Below are 26,087 nucleotides of genomic sequence, written 5' to 3' on the forward strand. Positions count from 1 at the left end.
ATAAAAATTATAAAAATTGAAAAAGCATACCATTATATGAACCTAAATGTTTTGACCGACTATCAAAATTTTAATATTTTTTTCTATCAGAGGTGTATGCCCCGTAATCCGACTCACTTTTAATCCTTCATTCTATCTACCAACGAATTATTGGCCGGATCAACAATATAAAAATTTTATATAATTAGAATTTTATTCTTGATTTTAGCGTGGACATGACCGACTACTCCCTCTGTCCCATTGAATTCTATACATCATTTTTCGACACGCTTTTCAATACTCGTTTAAAGTATAATTTCATATTTTTTTTTAATTTTTTTTTCTGAATAAAAGTTTTATGTTTAAACTTTTATTCAAAAAATTTTTTTTGAAAAAAATATTATGAAACTATATTTTATAGAAGTCTCGAAATACGTGCAAATAGTGCATATATATATCCCGTTGGGACGGAGGTAGTATTATTTATTTTGGGTCGGGTGAATATTTTTTTATATTAAATTCTAAAATTAAATAATTAACCCAAAGTATTGTACCGACCGACTAGAGATCCGCTGCCTTTCTCCCGGGAGCGGGACAGTCGTGTTGGTTCGTGATGGATTCCATGATAGCCTGGATCCTCTATAGCTTCTCGGGTGAAGCATGCTTCAGGTCTAGCTTATCCCTTGTTGCAATGATAAAATCTCCTCGGGCTCGGATTTTACTGAAGCGTGATAAAAAAATATCCCAGCTGCCCAAACACTTCTTCGGGAGAGGGGGCCTTGACAGGGCCGGCCTGGGCACCGGGTTCTTCCCCAAGCAATTCATATATCCTTTTAAAAGATATTGAAAACATGAATTTTTTTTAAAATTAAGTAATAAAGACTGAGTACTATATCGATTAACCGACTATTTCCTTAAACTATATTTAAAATATTTTGGCCCTAAATTTGTGTTCATACTGTATTTTGGGCAAAAATAAAACAGGATAGTAAAATCATAATATATTTATATTTGTTTTAATTAGAATATATTTGTAAAATAGTTAGACCCGTATTTATTTTGAATAGAATAGTTTTGTAAAATAGTCACGCATGTTACAAATAAGTTTTAGGTAACTAAGAACGTAAAACTACTATAGAGATTTATATTTGTTTTGTTTCGCTAGATTATTGTACCGAATTCCATCAGCGAATTAACTTTAATTTGAATTTAATAAAATAGTATATAGAAAGATTAATTAAATAAAGTTAACTAAATAAAAATAAAATAAATGGGTAACTAAATAAGCCAGCTAAATAATTACAAAAAATATATACCGTAACAAAAATTTAATATTTCGTCCATTATAATACAGTAATAGTATAGATTTATAGATTATATATTAATATAAATAAATTAGGATATCAATATTAAAATAAATATAATTTGTAACTTAAAATAATATAATACATGCAATTTAATTAAAACAACTAAAAAGGAAAATTAGATGTTTGAGAGGTAACAGTGCGGCAAGAGGTGGAGTTTGACTATGAATAAGAATTATTGTTGCTTGTGTTTGAGATCTGTGTATCAGTTTGAATTAAAGACTCTAATTCATTAACGTTAACAACTGCATACATATATAAAAATTATATGACTATCTTGTAATTACACGATTAAGCTCTATTTTTATGTTAATATTAAACTATTAGGCTTGAAAACTTGATATATTAAAAAAGTTTATATATAATTAGGAACCAAATCAGGGTTTTGAAAAGAAAATCTCAATTCAATTTGTATAAAAATTTATTAGTAGTTGTTTGATCGGTTGATTATTAATTCTAAGGGTAATTAGATAAAATTTAGATAAATATGTAAAATATAATTTATAAGCAAGTGTAATTAATTAAATTTAGCATGTACCAAAAACTAGGTACCGTAGTAAGGGTAATTAACTAAATTTAGCGGGTACCAAAAAATAGGTACCGTACTAAAACTTTCAATGTTTCGTCTTTTATATAATAGTAATATATTTTACCAAAGGGAAGGAAAAACACTCCAATGATATTATGTATAATTATGATAGCAAAATTATACCTAAGGATTTAGTGATTCGACAAATATAGTTAACCAAATGTGATTATCTATATTTTTTGCTAAGGAACTATGGTTGGAGTGCTTAAAATTTTACATAATCTCTAAATATTACTCCCTCTATCTCTCCCATTTGTTTACACTTTCCTTTTTGGATGTCCCTTCCAATTGTTTACATTTCAAAATTTTCCAAAAATAGTAAAGTTTTATAATTTTTAAATTAACTACATCCACTACTTTACTTCACTATACCCACTTTATACATATAATATTAATCGGTCCCACTACTTTACTCATTTTTTCAACTTTTCTCCACTATTTTATCATTTTTCTTAAATTCCGCACTCCACCCAAATGTAAACATTTGGGAGGGACGGAGGAGTACCACTTAGGTTCCACATAGATTTCACATATATAATTTAGCTTAGGGTTTTGCAACATTAGAGATGCTCTTAACTTGTGTGTTATGTCAAATTAATCCGTAAAATTCCTTTTCAAGAAAAATGTTAATTATCCAAAATTTTATCTTAAAATATATATATATTAAATTTCTGTAAACATTTTTATTAGTCTTAAGAATAAAATTAAATAAAGTTAAATAAAATCCGGAAACCACGTTAACACTTAACACCACCATCAAGATAAGTTATAATATCATGAATAATCCCAAAAAAAAGGAGATTTTTTGAAAAATATCCAAGTCCAAGAATAATTTTATAAAAATACTGCCTTTTTTAAAAAAAATATTTTTTTTAATTTGAAAAAAATATTATTTTTCAATTTTGTTTTGCAAAAATACGATTTTTGCAACTCGAATCAAATACATGCAACATTCGACGAGTTTCTACAACTAGATACAACCTCAAATGCAACAAAAAAAACTAGATTTAACTAGTTGCATATCCTTGATTTGATTTTGGTCGATTGCGTAACTTTGCAAAAAAGATTCAGAATATAATAAAATTGCAAAAAAAAATAGAAAAATTAGTGTTTTGATAATTTATCTAAAATTAAGCTCAATTTAGTGTTTAAGAGTCTAATATTAACACCTCAAAATGATGGGAAGTAAAGTTGATCCTGATAAACCCAAATCATTTAACTGGGATGGGATCAGATTGATCCAATAAAAGCCCACTTCAGCATTTTATTTATTTCCAGCCCATTATAGTTTGACGTTAATAAAAAATGCCCGGTCCAGTTTAAAAGACCAGTTTCTATATCAATCCATTTCACATGTTTTTTTTATGTATGACAAGGAAATTATAGTATATCCATATATAACAAAGATAATTACTAAAAAAAATCTATCATTAAAAAAATAGATTTTTTAAAAAATGCGGTTTTCTGAATTTTTTTTATAAAAATATGATTTCTTTTTAATTTTAATTTGCAGAAGTGCAATTTTTCATTTTTTTTGAAAAAATACGATTTTGCAACCCCATTATGCAAACCTCAAATGCAACTATACAGCCTAAATTGAAACCAAAAAAAAATTCACTACTTTTTCAGAAAAGTTGCAGTTGTAATATCTTTGCAATAAACAACTTTTATTTGTATTTTTCATAGATTTACAAACAAGAGCCTACAGATTATTACATAGCAGCAGATCATCTGATAAGAGTAAAAGATAAAGAGCTTAAAAGTATTAAAAGCATTAAAGTACGTGTCCAGTTCCCGACGTGAAGAATTGAGGGGGACAGAGGGAGTAAGTAATTTTAAAGCTCCTAAATACAAAGATCACTCAACTTGAACTTCCTTGACATCTCTCTGCGGCTTCTCACTCCTAGGAATGGTAATTTTCAAAACACCATCTTTCATCTCAGCTTTGATTTCTTCAACTTTTGCATCATCAGGCAACACAAGACGAGTATCGTAATACCCGTATTGTGATGACCAGAACTGCTGGTCTTCATCTTCTGCTGCTTCGTGATCTTCCTTGTGCTCTCCTCTGATCCTTAACACTCCACCATCTTCAACTGTGATCTTCACTTCATCTTTGGCCAGTCCGGGCATTTCGTACTTCAGCTTGTAACACTCTTTCTTTTCTTTGAACCTTCCTAAGAGTTGAGAAGGTCCCATGTTCTCCAAGACTTTGTTCATATTCTCTGTTGCTTGCATCAGTGCATTTCCTAGCCCTGAAGGAAAGAACTCTGGAACAATACTCTTGAGTAAGTGTACAGTACTTTTTGCAAATCATATACAACTCCTAATCTTACTTTCACACACACAGACAGAGGGGGAGGGGGAGAGAGAGAGAGAGAGAGGGAGAGAGAGAGAGAGAGAGAGAGAGAGAGGTAGAGATTGACACAAACAAACAGACAGAGAGAGAGATTGACACAAACAAACAGAGAGAGAGAGAGAGACAAACAGAGAGAGAGAGAGAGAGAGACAAACAAACAGAGAGAGAGAGATTGGCACAAACAAACAGACACATACATACAAACAGACAGAGGGAGAGGGAGAGAGAGAGAGAGGAAGAGGGAGAGGGAGAGGGAGAGGGAGAGGGAGAGAGGGAGAGAGGGAGAGAGAGAGGGAGGGAGAGATAGAGGGAGAGAGAGAGAGAGAGAGAGAGAGAGAGAGAGAGAGAGAGTACCCCAGAGAGAAGGCACAAAATTATGGTTGTTCCTCCAAAGTTGCCTATTTCTTTGCTTTTTCGAAAAAAGTTTGGATTTTTTGCCACTTTGATCAGGACTAGAGACAGCTACTTCACCAGATTTGGCTTCATCACGAGGAGGTGTTGATGATGTAGTGAAGAGCCTGTTAACAAGCTCAGAGCTGCATCTCTGTTCTTTACTCATAAAAGAGGAAGAGGGCACTGAAATTGCACCCTTGTGCAGTTTCTTCAAAGCCAAACGAGCTAATGCCATGCTATCTTATAACAAAAGATTAAAGAGTTGCAGTGGTTCTTAAATGGTGATATTGTGAAATTTGTGATTTATGAGTGAAACAGCAAGCAGATAATTTATAGAAATGGAGATTCTGATGTCACTGCTAATTATTAATTGTTTTATATTATAAAGAAGTCTCCAAGAGCTTCTACAAAGATGATGAGAAGTTTCCAGCCCCTCCTAAAAAACAAGACTCTTCCAGAGACTAGTATGACGCTATGTTTCTTTTCTTGTAAAACTTTTGCAACTTTATTTGGGTGCTATAGGAAAAATGTTACTTCAAAAAAACTAAACATAATCTGTTGATAAATTTTTCCATATACTTCTGATTCGATTGCAGGTTTAAGTAGAGCCGGCAATTTGTGTCATTTATACAGTGTACTGAAGACTAAACACAATCCAAAAACACATATCCGTAACCAATTGTTTCATGTACGTTTGGAAAACCGTTTCACCGACACGTTAAAAATCTCGTATTTTGTGTATTTTTATAGCCTTTCCCACATATGTGCCTATATCGGTTTGTAAAGCATAAAAACTACTCCCAAATTTCAACACAAATGAAAAACAAGATGAAAATACATAATATCGTCAGCAATTGAGAATGAAAACATACTTAAAAAGTTTATCAGCTTAACAAGCAGTAGCAGTCCATAGCCACAACCATATAGAGCACACTGAATCACCATACAACTAGTCATAAAACAGGAAACCAAATCTCTAAAACTCTGATATGCTTATCTCCGCATAGTAGTAGAAGATTTCTGCTGAAATATAGCATAAAGAAGCATACTTTATTTTATCAAGGACCCTGGTTATTGAGGTAGTGTTTAAGGGTTATTACGTACGAAACACGCTGGTTTATCTGAATCCATTATGTTGTAAGGATGGGAGGCAAATAATCAGATTTAGCACCAAGAACACGGGCTTTGGTGTCTGGGAAAAACTCCGTGCCTGGAAGCTCTGTGACATTACCTTCACTGGCAACAGCGATGGGGTACCTCAGCAAGTGTCCAGGCAAGTCCCTTTCCAGAGTTTCACTTGCGTAGAGATCCCAGTATTTCTCTGCCACGGTATTCACTTTCTGGACACAATCAACGCTCTGAGGCTGTGCAAAGGTGTCATCAAGCATACCAAGGTGCTCATACCATAAAGACATTCGGAATCCATGAATTTGACCCCTCGCTGGTTCCCTTGTTGCTAAGTGATGTGGTTGATAGGCTCCCATAGCTATCTCAGAATCCTTGGCGCCATCCATAGATCTCTGGTTAATATTGGCAGACCCAATTATTATGTACTCGTCATCAACTGCACAGGAAGGAATAAACAAAAATTAAGTACAAGTAACAAACAAAGCCAACACCACTGTTAAAAATACTTGAACTTTTAGAAATCAATTCAAGTAATTAAAAAAATCCAACTTTGCTGCTTACCTATCATCATCTTGGCATGTACATAGATCATAAAGCGACGGGCCTCTTGAGCTCTACTATAATCTGTATCTGCATCTGGCTGCTCTGAAGGTTCATATTCTCCATCCCTTTTTACCTCACGGTTACCAAGACAGAAAAACGTTAAATAATTTCTAGGGTCTTCTTCAATCCCGTTGGCCTGGAGAGCCTGAATGATATCCTTGTACATCATCTCCATCGTCCTTCTTTGCCAATCCAGAATAGCTTGAACTGAACCACTTTCTGGAATTCCTTCTGGCCACATTGGGAGCACAACATAAACAGTGAACCTCTCCCCAGCCTCAATCTTACTAACAATCTTTAGTGACAGCTCCTTTGGTATAAGATGCAAAGCATTCACATCCTCATCTTTAATATCCTCTGAATTCCAGCCAAAAGAGCTTCCAAGAAAATATTGATTTTCAATATAGATGAAATTCTTTGCCCGTCGAATGGCATGAATATAAGCATCCTGAATACTTCGATCAATAATATTATCCTTCCCACTCACAAGACCTGCTTTAGCTGCTTCTTCTGGTGTTTCGGGAAAGCCAAAAGCAGCCCCCTCATCAATGGATCTGAATAATTGAACATTCCAAGTCTCATCGTCATCAGAGAATGTCACTGGAGATGGAGGAATGATGATATCTTGGAGCTCTCTCAGGTTAAGTAGTAAATCTTTTCCACCTTGCTTTCTCCATCTCTGCTCAAAATTAAACAGTACATCCCAAGCAACTGGACCTTCAAGACGAGAATGAATATCATGCCAAGGCTCCCTAGGTCCACCTTTAGTAATTGCAGCACCTTCGAAGTTGGGTTGGTGAAAATCATCATGGTGTGCAGTATCCAACGTCCTAAAAAGTGAATGAAAAGGAGTATCATATCTCCCATCACACAAATCAATGCCACCAACAAAACTCACCACTCTTCTGTTCTCTGATCCTGCTGTAGGCATCTCACTGTCTACCACCACTATTTTCTGGTGATGAGTGAACATGGTAGAAATTGCTAAACCTGATATTATGCTACCACCATCATCAGGATTACGAAGGCATAGAACACAATGAACATTAGTATCCCGGAAGTATTCCTCAGTTTCTTGATCATGAGTAGCCATCAGCCCATCTTTCTTAAGTTGACCCACAGAGGTTCTGTCATCCCAGACAAGCATGAGAACCCTAACACCTTCATCTGCCTTTTTCTTAAGCAACTCGCCGAGCATTATATCGCCTCCTGGCTTTGGCCTCCTTGTGTCCCTTATTAGGGCAAATTCAGTATACACAGACCAGCCAGTAATGTAAATAAAGTGTTTAGCATTGGTTATGGCATCAAAGACATCCTCCCAACATCTATGGGGCTCATAAAATTTACCTCCAGAAAGAGGAATCTTAGGCACAAAATTGTCTGGCACATGGGCATCTTGGTACAAAGAAATTCGGCAACCTTGTCTCTGAGAAAAGAAGGTGTAAGGAACCCCTGGAAACTTGGAGTTTCTAATTCCATGGGCCCAATTGCGATCTTGAGCAATGTCAAAGTACTGCAACTTCACATGGATCTTGGAACCTTCGTCAATAGGATTTTTGTCTTCATCCAAGATCTCGAGCCATCTATCCACTTCTTCCCCTTCTAAAAGTTCCTCAACAGACAGATAAGCTCTTCCAATCAAAGTTGCACCAATTGGGTTGTCATCTTTAACAGTAAATATAACATTTGTTGTGGGATGACCGCAGTAAATATGAAAAGATTCATTCCACTTTGGATTGTTTGGTTCATTTTCTATCATTCTGGTGCGTCCAACTCTAGCCTTATCCAGATCAATCGATGAATAAATTTTTGGAGTTCCTTCGCCAAGGCCAATGGCTTCCTCGAGGTTCGCCTTAAGCTACAAAAATAGTTCCATGAATGAGAAACATATGAAAGGGGAGATAACAGAGATAATTAGAAAAGTTGGCACAGTGGACAGGTGAAGTCTTCTTTAAAAATAGTATAGGCCAAAGTCTGGTCTAGCAATAAACTGAACAGGGCAACGTTATATTCTAAAAGTTCCATAATATTTATGGATTAATGAGGGAGCTGTGTTGTTCAGATATAAGAGTGGACATGATACATGATGTTCGTGCAATAAAAGTAACCAGCAAGAAACACCTTAATCAAAACAACGTTTTGGTTGAAGAAATTAACAAATCCCAAAAATTTGATAGTGTTAAAGACCTGTCTGGTGACTCGTGTAGTTATTATTAGTGATTATATATACATAAATTTAAGTGATGCAGAACATGTACCAACAAACTAGCTTAACATAAGATACTTCAAAATGATGGTCAACTCTATATTTACAACTTATATAATGATAAGCCAATTCTAACATGAATGAGTCACAAACTAAACATGTTAAATTTACGCAGTTTCAAAGTTGGATAATGTATCTAGGATATAAGGTTAAGGAACGCCAGAACATAAAACCAGTAAAATCAGCAACCACCGAAACAAACCCCCAAGTACTTCCCACCGTAACATCAAATATAACAATGCACTCTAATTAAAAAGATCTATATCAAAATGAGAATATCGATCTGACCTGACCATCAAGATAATAACAATACAACACACAAAATTACATGATCAGTCCAGTCCAGTCCAGTCTCTACTCTACACACTATACACAGATCACATTACAGAAACTATATACTCACACCACATTAACTCGTAAATCTTCCTAGAATAATACAACTACAGCTAAATTCATCGACAAAATACAATTCGAAATCGAGATCAAGTAGTTAAAACTTAAACTACCTTCCCGAAAATACCACCACCAACGGTTTTAAGGTGATCAACCTCAAAGATAGTGACATGAAGAGTTCCATGAAGCAGTATCTGTGCCATCTCTTACCTACACATAAATAAATAACACAAACAAAAATCAATCAAACTAGCATTATACTAACTTAAAGCTACTCAACTTCATAAACTTAATCAATTCAAAAGCTACACAAAATAAACAGATAAATTTATAACAAGTCACACTAAAATTACAGTACAAACATATACTTGATTGTGTTAAAATTAAGGTGATGATTAAACAGATCGAGTGATTTAATGAAAGTGACAACTGAGTTTGATAACATAAATTTAATAAAATAATTATTACAAAAAAAAATAAATTAGTGAAGAAGAGGAGGAGAACACTAACGTTGAAAACTGGAGTTGAGATCTGAAGATTGGAGTGAGTTTGAGTCGATCAATCTTCGTAGGTTTAATAGCAAAGTGTGTGTGTAATAAAAGTGTGCAAGTGTGTGTGGCGACTAGTGTACAAACCGTGTGGGCTTAATGCGCTGTCTGAAAGAAGCTTGACTTATCCATTTACCAATATTTTACATTTTACATTTCGTTCTTTCTTTTTCGTGTTGTTAAATAAGGTAAATTGTTTCTTTTTTTTTGACTAATTTTGGCTTATAGCCTTACAAATATGAGTATCTGTTCTCAACAATTCTCGGGGTGAGCCAGGATCGAATCCAGGATCTGGGACGACTGAGGATAACCCAGGATCTAAGTTTTCTGAATTATGCCAATCATCGGGTCCAACAAAATTTATTATATCAATCAGTCTTTTTTTTGTGGGTAAATATCATATCAATCAACACTTGTCTTCATTCCTGTTTGCAAGATTAATCATTCATTTTTATATCTTTTCGTAATTTTTTTATTTATATACTTATTTTATTTTCAAATCAGTTTTAACACATTTTACATAACAATCCGGGCTCCTTTTAATGGACTTCGTCGGTTTATCCGATGTAAAACCCAAATCCGTTGATTTATTTTATTTCTTTTGTTTCTTTTCATAATTTTTATTTTCAGGGAAGAATTTTTACCTATTTAATTTATTTATTAGATCTAATTGTCGGATTTTTACCTGTTTAGTATGTTTTTTAGATCTAATTGTCGGAACTTGGGTTTTCTTTCATCTTAATTCAAGCGGAACATATGGGATTTGAGGGTGTAAAATAAAAACGGATTCCTAGATCTAAGATGTGAATTTAATTACAAAAAATTCTATCCATAACATCTACGTCAGCTCTTTGTTAATGATTATCTCTTTTTAAGTTTCATTTTTCAAATATGAATTTTTTATTTAGATTAGTGATGAAGGTTTAAATTGGGTTACATTTACGGTCGATAGCTCAAATACGTTGGTATTGTGATGAAACATGTTAAAGATGCACAAAAAGTCGAGCCGGGTTTTATCCAGACTTTAAAAAGCCCGATTTTTTTTAAAACGGATAGGGCCGGGTTTTTTTAAAAATCGGGTCGGGTCGGACTTCCTAAGAAATATAAGGCCCGTTTTAGGCACACGGGCCGGGCCGAGCCGAACCGGGCTTTATCCGGGTTTTTTATTTATATATTAAAAAAATATTTTAATATTTTATAACTCGAATTATGAGTAGTTTAAATACCGGAGAAAATAATGTCTTGATATATCAGATAGAGTAGTTTGGACACCGAAATAAATAATTATTTTTAATATAATATATAAATAATCATATATACTTTAATTGTTTCTAATATTATGATATATTATTTTAAAAATCATAAAAACTATTGTATATTTTCAAATTTTATATAAAAAATCGGTTTTTTAATCGGGTTTTTCAAAAAGCCCGGACTTTTATCCAGGCCGAACCGGACTTTTATCCGGGCTTTTTTCGATTCGGGTTTTTTTAAATCCAGGCGTTTCGGGCCGGACCGGATTTTCGAGAAAAAAGGAGGCTCATTTAAGGCCCGCGGGCCGAACCGGGCCGGGGTTTTTTCCGGATCGGGCTTTTCGGGCTTTTTTTCCGAATCGGATCGGATCGAATTTCGGGATTCGGATTTTTTGAACATCTCTAAAACAGGTACATGTAAATATATTTTCTTTAATATATCGCTTGGACGAAGACCGGATATTTGATCCATTTTATTTTTGTTCAACTTAATCATTTATATATATACTGTATAATTTTTTATTATTAAATTAAATCTATTGTTGTTCAAAGAAAATATGCCAATTTCTATATCAGATCCTGCACATAATCCTGCGAATAAAATTTGTTTCGAAATGCGTGGTACGAGTGGATAGCAGATGGCCGACAAAAAAAATCAGGAAAATCCGAAAATTTCATTTATCAAAAGTGATGGGGTATTTGACAAATAGGGCCGGTTCCTTTGAATTTTTATTTCAGATCTCATCATGGGTCACGAGACCCTTCTGATTTTTTATTTAAATTTGCGTGCTGGATAATTTAATAATTTAGGTGCAACCTCTATTCAATTCGATACGCACGTCTTTGAATTTCATTAATTCGAAAATCAAATCTCTTAGCAGTTAATTGGTGAAAATAGATGCACATGTTCAGTCAAATCTTCTTCCCGTTTTAAAAAGATGAAAAAACAAGTGCATTATAAGTAAATTATTTTTATTTTCACTCCGATTTTTTTATGAAATTAAAGTAAGTTATGATAATACAAAATATCATTAGAAGGATGTTTTATTTAGGGCTGTAAACGAATGAGCTGTTCGTTAAACTCGTTCAGTTATTCCGAGTTCGAGCTTGATAAGTTTATCGAATTCGAATTCGAAAAACGTTTCTTCTCTGATAATTTTCATGAACTGAACCGAACTTTTAAAGTTTTCGACTCGAGTTCACGTGTGATAGGGATAAATAAATCCTGATGGTGTAATTAAATATTACAGTAATTATACAAGATTTGGGCTGCTAGGCCCAATAAGAAGATGTATGATATTCAGATCAAAAAGGTTAACACATGGATCAGGCCTGATGGACCAGATCAGGCCTGATGGAACAAAGAAGGTGTTAGGAATATATGTGCATTAGTTTGATGATATGTTTAACAAAACACTTAAGTAGAAATTCAGTGTCTGTAGCCTCAACGGATAAGACCACTTTGGCTATCCGTTGATGGTGTAGCTTTACTTAGAAATAAGTCTAGTGTTGTAGCATATTTCAGTCTCTGTATTTAAGATGTAATTCTTAGAAGTTGAGAGAATCTATGAGTCATGTTGACTACTAGAAGATATGCAGATAGGAAGGCCAATTGTAAATATTTCATGCCTTGTAATTTTGTATAAATGAAGTGGTATCAACGGATGACTTAAAGACCTTCAACGGATGAGAAGCTAAGCTTCAACGGATGTCTCTAAAGCTTCAACGGATAACATCCTTCAACGGATGAGTGCATCAACGGATGAAAGCTTCAACGGATGTTCTGTTGATTAACCGTTGATAAGTGGTAGTTGTACCTACAAACAGAGGCACGTGGGTGAACAGAGATAACTGAAATGTGGCAGCCTAATTTCAGGAACATCAGAAAAAGCAGCCGTTCTACTCTAGTATAAAGAGACATTAAGTCAACAAAGTACTGGAGTGAACTGGAGAAGAAACAAGTGGAGATCTTACTTTATTATTTTATTATATCCTTGTCTTCACTTGTAAACTTGGTAATATATAAACCAAGTAGTAGCTAGTAATTAGATGGGAATTTTTCCAGAGCTGTTTAGAAAAATCTTGAGAGAAAAATTATCTAGTTTGTACTAGGATGCAGCTGTGATCAAATTCTTAGATCACAGAATTTCTGAAATACCATCTCTGGTGGAACAACAAATCCACCAGAAAAGTTTTTAAAGGTTTATTGTGTTCTTTACATTTGTGTTTGAATATATATCTGTCTGTATCAGCTTAAAGCAATTCACACACTTGTTCATCTTGAACACACAGTCTTTATAAACTGCTCAAAACTTGAAAAAGTTTTGAGATTTACATTCAACCCCCTTCTGTAAATCTCATTGTTAGTTCTCTAGAAATAACAATTGGTATCAGAGCAGGCTCTTGACAAACAAAGAGTTTAAAGATCTTGGAATCTAACAAAGATGAGTAAGAAGGATATTGGAGTAAAAATCCCAGTTCTTGACAGAGACAGTTATCACCACTGGAAGGTGAAAATGCACCTTCATCTACTCTCCCAAGATGAAGGTTATGTAAACTGTATTGAGAATGGTCCTCACATTCCCCACAAAGTAGCCACAGTTGCTACGGCCACAATTGCTGTTGGTCAATCCATTCCAAAACCTAGAGCAGAATGGACAATGGAAGACACAGAAGAAGTCCACAAGGATAAGAAGGCTATGAACATTTTGTTTAATGGTCTTGACAAGGATATGTTTGATAATGTGATAAATTGCTCAACTGCCAAAGAGGTTTGGGACACAGTTCAGCTGCTGTGTGAAGGTACAGAACAAGTAAAAGAGAACAAGATGCAGCTTCTCATTCAACAGTATGAGTATTTTCATTTTGAAGAAAATGAATCTTTAAATGACACATTTAACAGATTCCAAAAGCTGTTGAATGGATTGAAGCTGTATGGTAGAGTGTACCAGGTGAAGGATTCAAATCTTAAATTCTTAAGATCCTTGCCAAAGGAATGGAAACCCATGACTGTCTCCTTAAGAAACTCTCAGGATTATAAGGACTTCACTCTTGAAAGATTATATGGAATCTTGAAGACTTATGAACTAGAGTTGGAACAGGATGAGGTATTGGAGAAGGGGAGAAAGAAAGGAAGTTCAGTTGCATTGGTAGCTGAAAATGAGAGGGAATGCAGACAAGAAACTGTGAGATCTACATCAAACTCCAAAGATGGTACAAGATATCAGGAATCAAGCAAAGGAAAAGAGCAAGTTGCTGAGAATGAAGACAACTCCAGTCAAGATGACTCTGATAGTGTTGATGAGCATCTTGCATTTCTGTCCAGGAGATTTGCAAAGATGAAGTTTAAGAAAAACACTAGAGCCACTAAACCTCATAAGAACATGGTGGACAAATCAAAGTTCAAGTGTTTCAATTGTGGTATAAGTGGACACTTTGCAAGTGAGTGCAGAAAGCCAACTTCTGAAAAGAAGAAATTTGACCAAGTAGATTACAAGAAGAAATATTTTGATCTGCTCAAGCAAAAGGAAAGGGCTTTCATTACTCAAGAAAAAGATTGGGCAGCTGATGGAGAGGAAGAGAATGAAGATGTGGAGTATGTCAACTTAGCTCTCATGGCTGATTCTGAGGAAAATGAAGTTAGTTCATCAAGCAATCAGGTAACAACTCAGGTAATCACTACTGATGTAACACAACTTACTAAAGAAGAGTGCAATGATGCTTTTAATGACATGTCTACTGAATTGTATCATTTGCGTGTGTCTCTTAAATCTCTTGCTAAAGAAAATAGTAGGATTAAAGAGAACAATTTGTTTTTAAGTAATAGAAGTGCTATGTTAGAAGATAAGTTGATTGACCTAGAGAAAACCAAGCTGCATTGTATATCTGTTGAGAATGAACTAGCTGAATCTATTAAGAAAGTAGAAATACTTTCTAATCAATTAAAGAGAGAGCAAGAGGTGATTAAAGCCTGGAAAACATCTAGGGATGTTAGTGCTCAAATTGCCAAGGTCCAAGGAATTGAATCATTCTGTGAAACTGCCTGGGATAAAAACAAAAAGAAACTGGAATTAATTGATGGGCTGTCAACGGATGTGGAATCAACGGATGATGAAGGTTATCCGTTGAAGGAAGAAAATGAGCATCCGTTGAAGGTTCCTCAATTAAAACAGGCAGATGTTTCTAATAGTGAAAATCTAAAGAAACTCAACAAAAAGTTTGGTTCAACTTCCAAGAACTTTGTTAAAGAAGAAGCAAGCACATCCAAAGATGTCAGTAAGGTGAATATAGGGCACATGACCTTAGAACAGTTAAATAATAGGCTCAAGATGGTTGAGGATAAAAAGGAAACTAAAAGAAAATCTAACAGAAATGGGAAGGTAGGTGTTAACAAACATAACAATTACACACCTGATAGGTATGCTCCTAGAAAAAGCTGTGTGCATTGTAGTAGTGTTAATCATCTATCTGCTAATTGCAAATCTATTAAGAAAACCCCCATAACTGTACCCTCTTCCATGCCTAACATGTCTGCATCATCTCTACATGCTATGCCTACTATGTCTCAACAGAATCCTTATGCACATTTTGCAAACATGCCATATTTTAACAATCCTTATCTTGCTGCATTTAGTATGCCTCAAATGCCATACAATATGCCTATGTGGAATAACATGAATGCACAATCCATGCCTTATCATATTCCAAATGTGCTAAATGATTCTGTGACTAACCCTACACCTCAACCAACTACATCCAAGACCAAGGTTGACTCAAAGTTACCTAAGTCTAGAGATGCAGGAGGAATGAAGTCTAGGAGAAAGGCTAACAAGAATGGACCCAAGGAAACTTGGATACCAAAATCAAATTGATTGATTTTATGGTGTGCAGGGAAATAGAAGAAATCTATGGTACTTGGACAGTGGCTGTTCAAGACACATGACAGGAGATTTCTTCCTGCTCACAGAGTTTAAGGAAAGAGCTGGCCCTAGCATAACCTTTGGAGATGACAGCAAAGGGTTTACTATGGGATATGGCTTGATTTCAACAAGGAATGTCATCATTGATGAAGTTGCATTAGTTGATGGTCTCAAACATAACTTACTGAGCATCAGTCAACTATGTGATAAAGGGAATACAGTTTCCTTCAATTCTGAAGCCTGTGTTGTCACTAGTAAGAAAGACAACAAAGTGGTTCTAACTGGAGTTAGAAAAGGAAATGTGTACTTAGCTGACTTCAACTCTGCAAATGCAGAATCTATTACTTGTCTCTTCAGCAAAGCAAGTTCAGTTGAGAGTTGGCTATGGCACAAGAAGCTATCCCATTTGAATTTCAAGACAATGAATGATCTAGTCAAAAAGGACCTAGTAAGAGGAATTCCTCTTGTTGAATTCTCAAGGGATGATTTGTGTGATGCTTGTCAGAAAGGCAAACAAAGGAAAGCATCATTCAAAAAGAAGCTTGAAACAACAATTGATGAACCATTACAGCTGCTACATATGGATTTGTTTGGACCAGTCAATGTATTGTCAATTGCAAGAAAAAGATATTGCTTAGTGATTGTAGATGATTTCTCAAAGTTTTCATTGGTCTATTTTCTTGGATCAAAGAATGAAGCAAGTGAAATCATTATCAATCACATCAGGCAAGTCAATAATCATCCTGACCTGAAGGTTAGGAATATCAGGAGTGACAATGGAACTGAGTTCAAGAATTTATCAATGAGGCTGTTCTGTGAAGAAAATGGAATCATGCATGAGTTCTCAGCTCCAAGAACACCTCAGCAAAATGGGGTAGTTGAAAGAAAGAACAGATCTTTAATTGAGGCTGCCAGAACAATGCTTGAAGAATCAAAGTTACCAACATATTTCTGGGCTGAAGCTGTTAATTGTGCCTGTTTCACTCAAAATATCTCTTTGATCAATCAAGCTAAAGGCATGACTCCTTATCAGTTGTTCAAGAGAAGAAAACCAACTCTAAACTTTCTTCATGTCTTTGGATGTAAATGCTTTATACTAAGGAATCAATCTGACCATAAAGGGAAGTTTGATGCAAAGGCTGATGAAGGGATATTTGTTGGTTATTCAGCTGGAAAATCTTATAGGGTCTACAATCTAAGAACCAACATTGTTATGGAATCTGTGCATGTTGTGTTTGATGATAAAAAGATTGATGGACTAACAGATGAGGGACAATATGAGAGACTCAAATTTGACAACATTAAGATATATTGTGATGATAGTGAAGAGAAGACTGATGGAGATAACACTTCAAAAGGGATTCAAAACATGCCCTTGGATAATGCACAAAATACTGCATCCGTTGAAAGTCAGAATTCTGCATCCGTTGATAGAGGCAATGCAGTATCCGTTGAAAGACATGGTGTATCATCCGTTGAAGTACTAAATGAAGCATCCGTTGATCATAGTTTATCAACGGATAATCGATTTACATCATCAGTTGATAGAACTCCAAGTTCCCTGCAAAGGACCAACAACTCAGGGGGAGTTTCAACTAGTCAACACTCTATCTCACATCATGACAATACTGAGGCCACCTCATCTAGAGCACATCTTCCACTTCAAAGGAAATGGACCAAGAATCATCCCTTTGAACTGATCATTGGTGATGCATCATCTAAAGTGCAAACAAGAAGAGCTACTCAAGATGAATGTCTGTATAGTAGTTTTCTATCTCAGGAGGAACCTAAGAAAGTGGAAGAAGCCTTATTGGATCCAGATTGGATATTAGCTATGCAGGAAGAGCTAAACCAATTTGAGAGAAACCAAGTTTGGAAGCTGGTACCCAAACCAAAGAACAAGAGTCCTATTGACACAAAATGGGTATTCAGAAACAAGATGGATGAAAATGGCATTATCATAAGGAATAAAGCCAGATTGGTTGCTAAAGGCTATTCTCAGCAAGAGGGAATAGATTTTGATGAGACATATGCTCCTGTTGCAAGACTTGAAGCCATCAGAATTTTTCTAGCCTATGCAGCTCATGCCAATTTCAAAGTCTATCAAATGGATGTCAAGAGTGCATTTCTAAATGGGAAATTAGAGGAATAAGTCTATGTAAGTCAACCTCCAGGATTTGAAGATCCAAATTTTCCAGACTATGTATATTATCTGTTGAAAACACTCTATGGACTGAAGCAAACACCTAGAGCCTGGTATGAAACCTTATCAAAATTTCTTTTGGAGAATCACTTCACTAGAGGTACTGTTGATAAAACTCTCTTCTTTAGGAATGTTAATGGCTCTAGTATACTTGTTCAAATTTATGTAGACGACATAATATTTGGTTCTAAAGATGATAAACTTTGTAAAAAGTTTGCTAAGCTAATGCAAAGTAATTATGAAATGAGCCTTATGGGAGAACTAACCTATTTTCTTGGTTTATAAATTAAACAAGTTAGTAATGGAATTTTCATTAGTCAAACTAAATATATTCATGATCTTTTAAAGAAGTTTGACTTAATGGAATGTTCATCTGCAAAAACTCCCATGGCCACTGCCACCAAACTTGAATTAAATAAGACTGAAAGGTCTGTGGACATTACAAGTTATAGAGGCATGGTTGGTTCACTTTTATATTTAACTGCTAGCAGACCAGATATAATGTTTGCTACATGTCTGTGTGCTAGATTTCAAGCTGATCCTAGGGAGTCTCACTTAATAGCTATCAAAAGGATTTTCAGATATCTCAAGGGTACACCAAATTTAGGTATTTGGTATCCTAGAGAATCTGGCTTTGATCTAATTGGTTATTCAGATGCAGACTATGCAGGTTGCAAAATAGACAGGAAAAGTACAACAGGCTCCTGCCAATTCCTAGGAAACAAGCTTGTATCATGGTTTAGCAAAAAGCAAAATTCAGTCTCTACTTCTACAGCTGAGGCTGAATACATTGCTGCTGGAAGTTGCTGCTCTCAAGTGTTATGGATGAGAAATCAACTCCTTGACTATGGACTTCATGTTGATAGAATTCCTATCTTTTGTGACAACACAAGTGCCATAGCCATAACAGAGAATCCTGTACAGCACTCAAGAACCAAGCACATTGATATCAAGTACCACTTCATTAGGGAGCATGTCATGAATGGTACAGTGGAACTACATTTTGTTCCAAGTGAACAACAAATTGCAGACATATTTACCAAGCCACTTGATGAATCAACATTCACAAGATTAGTAAGTGAGCTAGGTATGCTTAATTACTCTTAAAATTCATGTCCTTATTGCAATTTGAATTGAAGCCTGAAATATATTAGTTGCTAGAACAAATTTGACTTTTAACAAAGTTTATTCCATCAACGGATGTTTCCTATCCGTTGAAAGTCAAAATTGCTCTATCAACGGATATTCATTATCCGTTGAAAGACAAATACATTTCTGGAATTTTTATCCGTTAACGGATAAAACTGAAGTACCTTTCAACGGATGACAATTTGCCTTATCCGTTGAAATGTCACATCAGTCGATTCAGGTGTTTCACAGCCGTTGATTCTAATTTCTTAACCGTTGATACTCATACATACATCTGTATGTATTGGTTTTAAAGGTAGTTGTTAGAATACTTACAGTTTATTCTTAAACGGCTGAAATTCACTAACATATACTTATTGATTAATCTTTTACTAATTTTTTTTTTTTGAAAGCATATAAGCCCTTCTGATTTTTCATTTTTACTTTACGCTTTCTTAAAATTTCAAGCATTTACCATTTTCTCTCTGCAAAACCTTCAAGTTATTCTCTGCAATTTCTACTCACAACAATGGCACCAGTCGTGAAAATTATGTCTCAATCTGGGTTCATCTATGAGAAGAACAATTTCATAGCTTTGGTAGAAAAGAATGAAGCCCATTCAGACTATCACAAAATGATGGACTTCATCAAAAACTGTAAACTTAGCTATGCAATGCTGGAAGCCCCAACGATTTACTGTGAAGTAGTTGAGGAGATTTGGACAACTGCTGAGTTCAACTCCATAGATATGACTATCTCCTTCACTCTCAAAGGTAAAAATCACTGTATTAACTGTGATGATTTACAAGCATGTTTTAAATTACCTGAGAACAATGCCATGACACCACACACTGATAATGATGTATCCAGCATGTTAGATTCCATAGGTTATTCTCTTAACTCTGCTAGTTTAGGGAGTATTAGAAGAAAAGGCCTTAGGAAAGAATGGAGTTTTCTTGGGGATGCCTTTATAAAGGTTTTCTCTGGGAAAATTAGTAATTTTGATGCCATAACTTCATCTCTTGTTAATATGCTCTATATGCTTGTTTCTGATAGGTATTTTAACCTTAGCAACTATGTGATGCTAGAATTGGGTACTAGATTAGGTAAAAAGCTAATATACCTAATAACATCTATTATGCTAGATTCTTTATGTTATTGGCTAACCATGTTGCTGAAGGTTTGGTCATAATCAATGAGAATAATAAACTCAAGTGCTGGGCACAAGAGAAAAGAGTTCTTGCAGATTTATTGAGAATGGATCTCAACAGCAGTGTGCCATTGGTATATTTACCAATCATGAATGCACCTCAGGTAGGTGAGGTAATTGCTTCTACAACTCCTACTTCTTCCAACCCCTCTATTTCTTTATCTTCTAGTGTGGCCATGAAATCTGTGACAATGCCCCAACAAATTTCTACCAAGGTCACCAAAACTAAACTTTCAAAATCAAAGACAAAGAAAACCACCTCTGTTGTTTCTCAAAAGACAACAGTTGTAACACCAACCATTAACCCTGAGGGGAGTGAACAGGGTGTGAGTGGTGAGGGGAGGGGTGAACATCAAAGAAACCCCCAGGATAAGGAAGGAGAGTTAAGTGCTTCCCAAGCTAGCCAAGCCACAGTTTCTCAAAAAGCTGTGGTGGTTGAAAAGGTATCTAGCACATCCCTAGTTGCATCCTCCCAAAAGGATGTTACTATTGAAAATAGTTCCCAACCAGGAACACAGAACAAACGAGGGAGGGACACTGAAGCCAAACACTCACCAACAAAAGCTTTTATTAGAAGAAAGAAGGCTAGAACCCAATCTTCTACACAGGGTGCACACACTGCACAGATACATCCATCTGTATCTATGCCTTCTCAAACTCAGTTTGATGTGGCTCCAATAAATGTGGAGTCACAGCCCCATTCTCTCACAATAATCACACATCAATCACCAAACACTTCATCACCATCTCTGGATGTGGATATGTTATTCCCATCAATTCCTGATTCTCCCTCTTTACAACTCAGGGAGGAGCCCCACTCAAATACAGGTGATCATCATCTCTTAGATGATTTGTTGGATCACCCGCAAATTCTTTCAGATATAATTGAAGGATCTGTGTCACCACATCTCAAATCAATCTACACAGATTCAACAGTTATATCACTTTCAATTTCAACTTCTTTTCCTTCTTCAACGGATATCACTCATCCGTTGACAAGTGGTTGCTCTTCAACGGATAAGCTTAACAGCAGTTATCCGTTGATAACATCAGTTTCACCTTCAACGGATATTCCACATCCGTTGATAGTCTCTCCACACATAACTGAATCAATTCCAAGTGTAGAAGACATGAATACTGTGCAATCACTCTTAGGATTGAGGGAAGGGAGTGAAAATTTGAGTGAGAGGCTGGGTTGCTCCCAGGCAAAAGGAGAGATTGAGAGCTCAAAAATGCATGCTATTTCTTCCAGCATGGCAAAAGTAAGTGAGAGGAGTACCACCTTAGTAGGTGAAGGTGAGGGAGTGAGTTGTGTGAGCCAGGGGGAGCCCCTGATGCAAGAAAATAGAGAAAAAGAGAGAAAGGAAGGTACAGTAGATATAAGGGTGGAACCAGCCATTGCTAGTGAGTCAATGATTGTGGATGATGCTGAAAAGGAAAGACAATTTCAGCAACATTACAAAGCTGTAATTGATAACATTTCCTTGGATGCTGACACTTTTACTCATCCTGTGTCAGCCTATCAAATGTTGGCTGCTCAGGGCAATGAGGAGGCAGAAAAGACACTACATCTAGTACACACAACAGAATCTCTTCAAAGGGATAAAGCTGCTATTAACAAGATGCCTTCTACAGCTGGTGAGCCATCTGAGGAATTTGGAGTAAATTCTGATGATGATGACTCTGTTTCTTTTGATGGAAGCATGAACTTAGGGGGAGATGAAGGCCCTAGTTCAATTCCAAATCTACCTGAATGGGCTTTGACAAAGGAGTATAGATCAGGGGAATTCAATGTCTCCTTAGTCAAACAAATCAACACTATTCAACAGGCCATTCAGAACACTTCACATGCAAGTATCAAGGCTATTTTTCAAGCTCACCTGGACTCACTGCATCTCATGAAGTTGCAGCAAGTAAAGCAGAATCTGAGTATGGATGATCTCAGGAAGGATATTGCTGACTTGAAATCCTACAGTTCTGAAAAATTGGATTCAGTCATGCCCTATGGTACATTGCAGGACTTGGTTTTGAGATTGAAAAAGGAATCAGTTACTGAGAAAAGGCTGGCCAAGTTGGAAGACAGAGTTCAAGTTATTGAAGATTCTGTGGCCACCATTCTTCACAACCAACAATCTCAAACCAGTCTCCTAATGCAGCTGGCAAAAGCACAAGGCTTGACCCCTCTCCTTGATGATAACAAAAAGGGGGAGAGTAAAAGGGAAGGGGAAGGAGAGCCATCTACAAAAATCAAAATATCTAAAGTGCTAGTTCCTGCCATCACTACTTCTCCAATCATTCAAATCAAAGGAAAGCCTGATGGAATTGATTTGATTCAGCTAGCAGCAGCTGAAATTCAAGTGAAAGAGCAAAGGAGGAGAAATGATGAAAGGTTGCAACTGTTGTTTGGCTCTATACAAGATAAATCAACATCTGTGAAATATAGCACAAAGATTGAACCAATCAACATGGAGCTCAAGCCAGTAGGGAGACATAAGGATGGAGAAGCTTCTTCCAAAGAACTACAAGCTATAATTCTCAAGCCCAATAAAAGATCCAATAAGGACTCTACAAAGAATCCTTTAAAAGAAGTGGACTTTCCTCCTCCAAAAGCTGATGAGAACAAGCTTTTAGGTAGGAGTATTGCTTATCTCAAAGAGACCATGGATGAGGCTGTAAGGAGAAATAGGGCTATTATCTCTAGAGAGGGAAAGAGCATATGTGTGATGCAAGGACATCCCAAATTCTCAATAGCCAAGAAGGAAGAAGTCAAGCAACTAAAGGCTGACAAAAGAGCACAAGCAAAGCTTGAACAACAGCTAAAGTCAAGTCAAGTTGAAGAAGAGAAAGGAATTGAAGTCAGGGGTGAAGACAAGATTGCAAACCTAGATGAGGTTTTTGGGAGTATATTTGGTGAGAGTATGGAAGAAAGAGAGGAATGGCAGAAGGGAAACAGAAGAAAGGCCAAGGCACATAGAAGGAGTGAAGATAATACTGAAGTAACCAAATCTATATCTAAACCACTACCTTCCATACCTGAACCTCTTGTTGCTAATCCCACTATAAACATCCATGGTGAACCAATCATTCCAAAAGAGGAACCTATTGATTGGGACACCATCAAATTGCCTACCTTTCTAACCACTCTTCCACTACCAAAGAAACAAAAAAGAAAACCCAAATCTACACCTCCCATAACCTCTAAGAAATTCACTCAAAAATAAAAGCCTAAGCCTAAGCCATCCATTTCTAAAGATGATTATGTTCACATCTGTGACATAAAAGAAATTTCAGACATTGAACTCTATCTGGATGAGCTGGAGGATGTAAGAGGAATAGCTGCTTACAGACAGCTACCAGAGAGATTAGTGTTCAGATACAAAGGAGCTGGGGAAAGAACATGGCCTCTCCACAGGATTCTGAATGAAGGCTACTCTACCTTGATTAGAGTCTTTTCAGCTATACAAAAGGATTCTGGCTTTACCAGAACTGCCAAGACTGAAATTCTCAACAAGATTGCCAATATAAGGAAAACTTGGAGGGAGCCCAATGCTTTACCCAGGACTTTACTCATTCAAGAAAGGGGAATTACAATTCACAAATCACCTCATTGGTTGATGGAATTTAGAGATGATAAAGGAGTTAAAAGATTTTTCAGACTTGAAGACCAACTCAAGATTGCCAGCAATGAAACTCTCAAGGAAATGCAATCTAAGTTGGATATCAGTGTTGAAGATGAAGCTGAATTCTTCAGACAACTCCAACTCCAAATTGAGGAAAATGACAAAGGGCTAGGAAAGAAAACCAGGGAACAAAGAAGAAAAAGATGATTTGCTCAGGCTAAAGGAGTATCCTTGGAAATACTGTAAATCTTCAATTTCCTCCTAGTACATACATTTTTGCAGCATTTTCAAATTTCTACTTAGTTTCAATTCATATATCTGTTAAGTGTTTTGTTATCATCAAGTTAACCCTGAATTTATGCCTACAATTCTTATAGACATAAATAGGGGGAGATTGTTAGGAATATATGTGCATTAGTTTGATGATATGTTTAACAAAACACTTAAGTAGAAATTCAGTGTCTGTAGCCTCAACGGATAAGACCACTTTGGCTATTCGTTGATGGTGTAGCTTTACTTAGAAATAAGTCTAGTGTTGTAGCATATTTCAGTCTCTGTATTTAAGATGTAATTCTTAGAAGTTGAGAGAATCTATGAGTCATGTTGACTACTAGAAGATATGCAGATAGGAAGGCCAATTGTAAATATTTCATGCCTTGTAATTTTGTATAAATGAAGTGGTATCAACGGATGACTTAAAGACCTTCAATGGATGAGAAGCTAAGCTTCAACGGATGTCTCTAAAGCTTCAACGGATAACATCCTTCAACGGATGAGTGCATCAACGGATGAAAGCTTCAACGGATGTTCTGTTGATTAACCGTTGATAAGTGGTAGTTGTACCTACAAACAGAGGCACGTGGGTGAACAGAGATAACTGAAATGTGGCAGCCTAATTTCAGGAACATCAGAAAAAGTAGCCGTTCTACTCTAGTATAAAGAGACATTAAGTCAACAAAGTACTGGAGTGAACTGGAGAAGAAACAAGTGGAGATCTTACTTTATTATTTTATTATATCCTTGTCTTCACTTGTAAACTTGGTAATATATAAACCAAGTAGTAGCTAGTAATTAGATGGGAATTTTTCCAGAGCTGTTTAGAAAAATCTTGAGAGAAAAATTATCTAGTTTGTACTAGGATGCAGCTGTGATCAAATTCTTAGATCACAGAATTTCTGAAATACCATCTCTGGTGGAACAACAAATCCACCAGAAAAGTTTTTAAAGGTTTATTGTGTTCTTTACATTTGTGTTTGAATATATATCTGTCTGTATCAGCTTAAAGCAATTCACACACTTGTTCATCTTGAACACACAGTCTTTATAAACTGCTCAAAACTTGAAAAAGTTTTGAGATTTACATTCAACCCCCCTTCTGTAAATCTCATTGTTAGTTCTCTAGAAATAACAGAAGGCCCAAAACCCTGATTATTAATTAATTTCGTAATTAATTAATAAGGGAGAAAAACAGCTATTAAGATAAGTGCTAGTGGGGATATAAATCCTTGTAGATTGGCCTCCAAGGGACCTGATGTGATAAGGAATCAGTTTCCTACTCCCTAGGACTCTAAAGTCCATTCTAATTCAGAGACTTGCCCACCAAGTCTCCTAACCCAAGTCCAATTCAAGGACTCCCACATCTATATAAGGGGCATCACCCCACAAATCAGAACTACGTTTTTTGACTTGATCATTGGCAATCAGCAAGGTACGTAGGCATCTTGTTAAGGCAGATTGAGTCACGAAATACAAGAGCAGTCAAATCGAGCCTCGAAACTCACGTTCCTTAGTAACAAATACATCAATTATATATCTTAGTTTTTAATCCATAACATTTGGCGCCGTCTGTGGGAAAGCACAACAACAACCATGGCGAGAACGTGGAGAACAATTAGAGCTATGGAGGAAGGAACACCATCAGGGACAACCCAGGTGATTTCGTCCACCGTGGAGATATCTCCTCACTCAACTTATGCACCTACCCAAGAGGAAGCCCAGATAGGGGAAACTCAACCTCAGCCATAAGGGACGATTCCCCCGGCTATTCAAGGTACGAATCCCCAAATTTAACAACTACATGCACCTGTGAACTCTCGACCCATTGGGTACGAGTATCCAACTGTTGTGGCCAC

General features: G+C 36.0%; 2 protein-coding genes across 2 annotated transcripts; both read right to left on the reverse strand.

The window, feature by feature from the left end:
- Positions 1-3,580: 3,580 nt before the first annotated feature.
- On the reverse strand, positions 3,581-5,091 carry LOC141717501 (26.5 kDa heat shock protein, mitochondrial). Its single transcript, XM_074519610.1, has 2 exons — positions 4,646-5,091; positions 3,581-4,202 (listed from the first exon to the last, which is right to left on the reverse strand). The coding sequence occupies exons 1-2, from the start codon at positions 4,917-4,919 to the stop codon at positions 3,790-3,792; spliced, it is 687 nt and encodes a 228-aa protein (XP_074375711.1). The 5' UTR covers positions 4,920-5,091; the 3' UTR covers positions 3,581-3,789.
- A 410-nt stretch (positions 5,092-5,501) lies between these two features.
- LOC141717500 (phospholipase D alpha 1) lies at positions 5,502-9,739 on the reverse strand. The gene is made up of 4 exons (XM_074519609.1): positions 9,585-9,739; positions 9,188-9,284; positions 6,374-8,273; positions 5,502-6,248 (listed from the first exon to the last, which is right to left on the reverse strand). Exons 2-4 carry the CDS (start codon positions 9,275-9,277, stop codon positions 5,815-5,817), a joined length of 2,424 nt encoding a protein of 807 aa, XP_074375710.1. The 5' UTR covers positions 9,278-9,284; positions 9,585-9,739; the 3' UTR covers positions 5,502-5,814.
- Between the last annotated feature and the right edge of the window lie 16,348 nt (positions 9,740-26,087).

This window comes from Apium graveolens, chromosome 4 (assembly GCF_009905375.1).
Source record: "Apium graveolens cultivar Ventura chromosome 4, ASM990537v1, whole genome shotgun sequence".
NCBI lineage: Eukaryota > Viridiplantae > Streptophyta > Magnoliopsida > Apiales > Apiaceae > Apium > Apium graveolens.

Bases quoted from the DNA above. Each gene is read 5' to 3' on its own strand.
- LOC141717501 (XM_074519610.1), bottom strand. From the start codon at position 4,919: ATGGCATTAGCTCGTTTGGCTTTGAAGAAACTGCACAAGGGTGCAATT. The intron at 4,203-4,645 runs GTACTCTCTCTC...GTATTGTTCCAG, and splicing joins TTTTGTGCCTTCTCTCTGGG to AGTTCTTTCCTTCAGGGCTA.
- LOC141717500 (XM_074519609.1), bottom strand. From the start codon at position 9,277: ATGGCACAGATACTGCTTCATGGAACTCTTCATGTCACTATCTTTGAG. The intron at 8,274-9,187 runs GTAGTTTAAGTT...CTATTTTTGTAG, and splicing joins GTGGTGGTATTTTCGGGAAG to CTTAAGGCGAACCTCGAGGA. The intron at 6,249-6,373 runs GTAAGCAGCAAA...CTTCCTGTGCAG, and splicing joins ACATGCCAAGATGATGATAG to TTGATGACGAGTACATAATA.